Genomic DNA, 6,299 nt, shown 5'->3' on the forward strand with positions numbered 1-6,299 from the left:
CCCAAGATTCAACCAAATACGTTAAATCCCACAGGTATTTAACATGTGATCGGCTTTATCTTGTTAGGGCTTTGGCTTCATCTCAAATGGCAACTTATTCACCACAAAGAGTGTTACTTTTGAGGGTAACTGTATGTAATGTAGCTCAAATTAAAGTAGATCAGGATGTGGTGATTATGCTGCCATTTCTGAGCTCCACAACGGTTGAAACTTGGAACAAACCATTCAAGCCTGTCAGATGCTGCCATAGAGTTCCTACAGAGTCCCAAAAAACATGGCAGACAGATATTGAAAGCATCAAAGGTCAGGCAGTAAAAATAGTAGCGTTCCAGAAACCTCGAGCCCCCTCAACTTTTCCTCTAAACTGCCGCTGGCTATTACAAAACTCAGTGGTAGTGAATCCGGACCGTTCGGCCGATGAGGAGGAAGAGGAGGCCGGCCAGGAGGCAAAAGAAGATGCCGACGGGGGCGAACATGAAGGACAGGCCGTAGTTGAGGGACAGCTGGAAGTTTGGACACACCACAGAGCGCTGGTGGTCTACGTAGAGATCCACCACATCCAACACCTGCACCCACAGCACATACATCACCACCACACACAGCAGGAACAGACCTGGTGCGAGGAGGAGAGTGAAGAGAGGGAAGAGGTAAGGCGTCATGAATTCTTCATATAAGCCACTGGAGCCAAAATAGATGTGTTTCTAATGAATGATTTTTGTTCATTTAGTGAAAAAAAAGATTTAATCAAACCCTCACCAGATATCAGGAAGAGGCCGCCCCCTGCCTTATACAAGTGGTGGCTGGCGAATGGAGCGGCACAGATGATGACAAACCCTCCGAGGACGACAGCTGCCACACCAATCAGCATGAAGACGCTCCAGAAGCCTCTATAGACTGGACAGCAGTAATGGCAGCCGATTGGATAACAGCCATTGAATCAGAATATAAATTTTCTGTGTAGAGACAAACTTGAATCAACACACACACACTTACTTATAGCAGAATCGTAGTCTGTTGCATTGTGGGTCTGATGAGACACGGGGAACGGGAAGAGGTAGGCATGCATGCACACTTTTGAGTGTGGCTGATTTGCTGGAGAGAGAAAGAACAAATATGTTTTAGCATCAAATGTAGTACAGAACAATCTTACAAGCAGCCCAACCCAATTAACAATTGATTAGAGGACAGCACTTACAGATACACTGTCATTTATGCAACAAATAATTATATCATGTGTCTTCATCACAATACTTTTGCTTTGATCAAGCAATCACAATGTGAGAAAGAAGGTGTGTATCAGACATGGTGGAAAGAAAGACAACTGAAGTCCTTACAAACTGATGAAATTCAACAATACGTTCACATTAAGTTGCAAATTTTAACTTAATTGCTTGCAAATTGGTAACTCATTTATTATCTCAGTGGTAGACTCTGCCTCCAGCTCCTTTTCACTCTGTGAAAAGTCTTCCAAAGCCTTGAACTGTAACTCTATGGGATCAACACTGTGACAAGTCGATAAGATGATTCTATATGATCTGTACTTTTTCTTTCCTTATAGTCTTTCTTCTCTCTCCACTCTCTTCTCTCTCCTGTGAAATTCAGCAGACCCTTGCCAGGTCCTTCCCCTAGTAGCTTGAGGGTGTTTGTGACAATGACCCTCCCCTCAAGTTCCCCATCAGAAAATAGACAGCACACAATCATCTGACAAAGGACCAGAATAACATCACATGGCACGGTCTCTAAATAGTCACCTGACCTACCGTAGCCTACCGCTGTGATGTGGTACAGTTTTTATAGACATCACGGCATCAAATTAAAAAAATGACATTAAGTTATATTCTGCAGCAGGGGCAATTGCTGACATGTGACTCTAGGGAGGCATAACAGTACTGGAGAATAACGTTTTCCGGCACTCCCCAGTCATCAACTTCAAAAGAAAGAGAATAGGACCAATTAAAGAAGAATTAGAAAGAAACAATGACTGCTCTTATTGGTCTGTTGTAACGGCATGGAGAGGGTTACGCACATTATGCTAGTTTGGCTGCTGGGACAATATATGTCTGTCTCACTTACTGAACCAGAGCTTCCACAAAAGGTTGTTGTCGTCCACGCTGGCCCCGAAGGAACACCTCCAGAAGAAGCCCTCGTGGTAGAAGGTGGTCAAGTCGCTGACATTCTCCAGCACCACCACATCCCCACGCTGGGACAGGGAAAGACAGAGGAATGACTCTACTTTTTATCTGACTCTTCATAGATCTTAGATAGTCCAAAATGGTTTATTACTTTAACATTTTATAGTCCTTATTTTTGCATCCAAATGCATCCAAATGCTGTTTGAATGGGTATAAGTACAAGTATGGAGGCTGTCAATGTTATCCATTGATGCAAAGCCTGGGAGCGGTGTCGAGATCATGTGGGTCAGGTGTACAGTGTGTTGCCACAGCGTCACGCGACAGCTGCTGTGTCAGGTCAAGGGTCGAGCTGAGCGAGCACCTCTAACCTCATGTAGGTTTGGTTTGGTGTCGAGCCAGCATGTGGGGAGGCCGAGTTCCCATTCAGGAAACAGTTCTCCTTGATGCTTCACAATCATTTACCATTTTTGCTCTGATCGAAAAGTCTGACAGGAATCTGATAAAATCTTAAAGGATTTGTTTCCAATGTACAAGAGGATTAGAATGCAATTAGAATGTATAATAGTTTGCAACCAATCTTGTAGGACCTTATTGGACAATTTAATTGGATCATTAGTTTTATTTAATATTTAGAGAGGAGTCCTACCCTACCAGGCACCTCTTCCACTACACTGTCCGGCTCCTAAAGGATTTATACAACTATATTCTGATTGGATCCTACACATATCTTCTGTTAATGCTCTGAATATAATTCAAGTCAAAAATGTTGATTTGTTAGGTTGGGAAAATTAGGGACTGATATTGCATTTGTATGTATATTCTATATGGTAGCTCTTTGGTTTTATTGTGCTGATATCATGTCTGGATTCCAGTATCATTACTTGCTATGAAAAGCTGGATATGTTCTAGTAGGTGATATTTAATACCATGCCACAGGGACGACTGGTGTTTGTATTTCTATCATCGGGGCATATGGCATGTCTCAATCACTGCATAGCTGCACACCAACTACATTAAACAGTGTCTGGTTTCACGAGGAGGGGACGCCTCTCTACTCTGCAGTTCATCTCCTGAAAGGAGAATTGGACTAACTGGTAAACAGTTACCAAAGTAGAAGATACCTTGCAGCTGCAGTTCCATTTTGTTTTTTTTTTAGTGAGATCCACCGTTAGAAAGGCCATTGCAAGTATTTTATTATAAGGATATACAAATTTACAGCACACCATTTTCCAATTAGATGACACCAAAATCATAATATATAACACACTAAGTTCTGACCCTGGCAACCAATCCTCCAAAGAGACAAAACAACTAAATATATGGTTTACTGTGATCTTTCCTTGACCATGGCCTTTCACCTTAACTGACCCAACTTGAAGCCACTTTTCTGCAAATCTGAACACTTCAATGCCCCCTACTTGTTCTTGACCTGAAGACACATAATAAGTATTATCTCAGGCATTCAGCGTGGCCATAACACATGAGAAATGAGAACTACTCCTGAGCTTCCATGATGAGGTGCTGCTTGAACCCCAGCTCGCTCACCTCTACGATGACTCCGCCCGGGCCAATAGTTCCAACAGGTTTCGGGTCACACGTCTCGGAGGCCAGGAGCCAGTAATCTGTTCCAAACGAGAGGAGGATGAACACAGCTGCCAGCGCCCCAAAGAGCCCCGCAAAAAACAACGCCACACTAAGCTTCATGGTCCTGGATTGACCAGCCACTCGGTCCCTGGATGGATGGACACACTCAGTCTGACTGTCCCCAGCTACTGTTTGTGCATGTGACCAGCAGAGGTAAAGGCAGTCACTCTTCTTGCACTGTATATCCAAAAAGTGAGATGGGTTGTGATTCTGTCCAGTTGGTATATGTTGGGTTTTCTTGCCTCCACTCCTGTCCCTCAGTGTGTGTGTGAGTTAGGGGAGGACAAGGCTGCGCACATGACTCTCTTGGACCTCACTGGGGTCTGGAGCCCTTCCCCCTGGGCTATTTTTGGGGTCTGATTGAAGGTGCCTGCTGCCCCCTCTCCTCTCCACTCCACCGGGACAGGGTGTGTGGGGCAGTTGGAGAGCATGAAGGGAGGGGATCGGCGCAAAAATAACCGGTGGCAACTGGACACCCAACTCATGCACGGGAATGTCGGGGCAGGGTGAGACTGAAAGGACAGAAGAGGAGCAAGGTATTCCTATAGCAGCCTTCCCAAAGCTTCTGCCTCACCAGGGCGACACACACACACACACACACACACACACACTCACACACACATACACACACATACACACCACTAGCTGCCATTTCCTTTGGCAACATCTGTAGAAGTGGGTGGGGGGTCATGGAAATTAGACATGTCCTTACATGTCACTTCCATGGGATTCTCAGCTGTCATCTGACTCCATGACAACAGAGACATTGATGAACTGGGGCCAGAAGTTTTATTGACAGTGATCCGATCCAGATCAAATGATGGCCAACAATATAATAATATTAATACTAACACAAATACTAATAGTTCTATGTATATACTGTATGTATATCTATAATATGTAAACAAAGTTAGTTAATGAACAAAACAAATCAGACAATATTCAAAATAATTGAATTACAAAAATCATGTACATAATATAATATGGATAAAATTGAGCAACTTTTACGTTTTCTCACCCTCTTGAGAAGTTTCCAGTATTAAGACAATGTAGCTAGTGCCATGTGCATCCTATGATCTTTTGATTGTGTTGGGTTGATAGTTTTGGGTGTTGTATGTCAAGTTATTGTTATTTTAGTCTTCCATGGAGGACCGCAATGGAAATAAATGTTTTATATAACACTTTCTTCTGCCATCCTCTGGGGTCAAATATAAAATAATTGTGGTTATTACTTTAGTCAGTGTGAGTTGAGGTGAGCCACTGGTTTATTAGCGTCTAAGGGGGATATTTAGCACTGAGCCTATATGGAAACACTGGCTAATTTACACTCTGATGTGACTCAGGCCACAGTCAGCCAAAAACTCTTGTCCCACTTCCCCTGCTCACTTTCATTTCAACCCCTGTAATATGCATGCTGTGTGTGTGTGTGTGTGTGTGTGTCTGCAGTGATCAAAGCTGTAAACCTACACTCCTGAAGTCCCACTGGGAGAAATTGGGTAAATAAAATTCCTACAGAAGTTATAACAGAGTCCATAAAAGGAGGCCTTTCCAACATGTGGGACTGACAAACTATAATGTGTTTGTTTGTGTGTGTGTGTGTGTGTGTGTGTGTGTGTGTGTGTGTGTGTGTGAAAAATTTCTTCCAAAACACAAAAGGATGCAGGTACTTTTTTTTAATTAATTTATTTTTGGATCTTATTAGTAAATGGTATTGTCAGGATTAGGCAGGTTACTTTCAAAATATACAATCTGTTATAGATTACTAATCACATGGTTACAAATGTAATGAGTTTTGGTTACTTTATATTATTCCCTCTCCTAAATTAATAGAGTAAACCATGTTTTCCAATCTACCAACTGCCATTTTGATGAAATTCTAATAATTTGTTTGCAGTGGAACATGCCTTAACATGTTCCACTTAGTTTCTCTCAGTTTTTGTAACCAAATTACTGTAATTCCATTACATATAATCTGTTACTCCCCTACACAAACCAATGGGATTGTTAGAAGTCTTAAAGATACAGATGGAGTCCCAAACCCTGTAGAACCTGAATGATGCAGGCCTCTAGTTGATGGGCTCCATAGTGATCATTTAATCCTTTTGGCTTTCTGCAGGCACACAAAGATACTGTTTATCATGAATGTTTTTGATGCCCCATCTTTGTCCAGAAGGTGGGGTACAAGTGACCACAATCCCCTGATCGCTGCAACCTGAGTCCCAGTCACCCTGTAACAGCTCAACACCAAAATCATCATGGAGAAAATATTATTATTAATAGTTATTAGATAGCATGAATCAAAGTTCATGAATCATGCAAATAAAATGTAATCATATAATTCCTTGCAAGAGTTCATCGAGCGCGTGAACCTGTTATGTGACGTCAGCGGACGATACCAACTAGCAGACCAGCTGGAGGGGAAACGGACGGGACAACACGGGAATTCAACACCGGAGAAATGAACGACGACTCGGTGAATCAGCTCTATCACGTGAAGCTTGTATTCTCCCGTTTTTACAATCA

At 42.6% G+C, this 6,299-nt stretch overlaps 1 protein-coding gene across 1 annotated transcript; it reads right to left on the reverse strand.

Annotated features, from left to right (window-relative positions):
* Nucleotides 1-275: 275 nt before the first annotated feature.
* On the reverse strand, nt 276-3,913 carry tmem182a (transmembrane protein 182a). Its single transcript, XM_071919783.2, has 5 exons — nt 3,678-3,913; nt 2,074-2,200; nt 994-1,092; nt 757-894; nt 276-613 (listed from the first exon to the last, which is right to left on the reverse strand). Exons 1-5 carry the CDS (start codon nt 3,834-3,836, stop codon nt 387-389), a joined length of 750 nt encoding a protein of 249 aa, XP_071775884.1. The 5' UTR covers nt 3,837-3,913; the 3' UTR covers nt 276-386.
* Between the last annotated feature and the right edge of the window lie 2,386 nt (nt 3,914-6,299).

This window comes from Centroberyx gerrardi, chromosome 10 (genome assembly GCF_048128805.1).
Source record: "Centroberyx gerrardi isolate f3 chromosome 10, fCenGer3.hap1.cur.20231027, whole genome shotgun sequence".
Taxonomy (NCBI): domain Eukaryota; kingdom Metazoa; phylum Chordata; class Actinopteri; order Beryciformes; family Berycidae; genus Centroberyx; species Centroberyx gerrardi.

What these genes read in the sequence shown, in the direction of transcription:
- tmem182a (XM_071919783.2), bottom strand. Translation starts at nt 3,836, where the DNA reads ATGAAGCTTAGTGTGGCGTTGTTTTTTGCGGGGCTCTTTGGGGCGCTG. An exon ending in TTTGTGGAAGCTCTGGTTCA is followed by an intron (nt 1,093 to 2,073) that starts GTAAGTGAGACA and finishes TTCTCTCTCCAG; the next exon opens with CAAATCAGCCACACTCAAAA. An exon ending in AGACTACGATTCTGCTATAA is followed by an intron (nt 895 to 993) that starts GTAAGTGTGTGT and finishes ACTGCTGTCCAG; the next exon opens with TCTATAGAGGCTTCTGGAGC.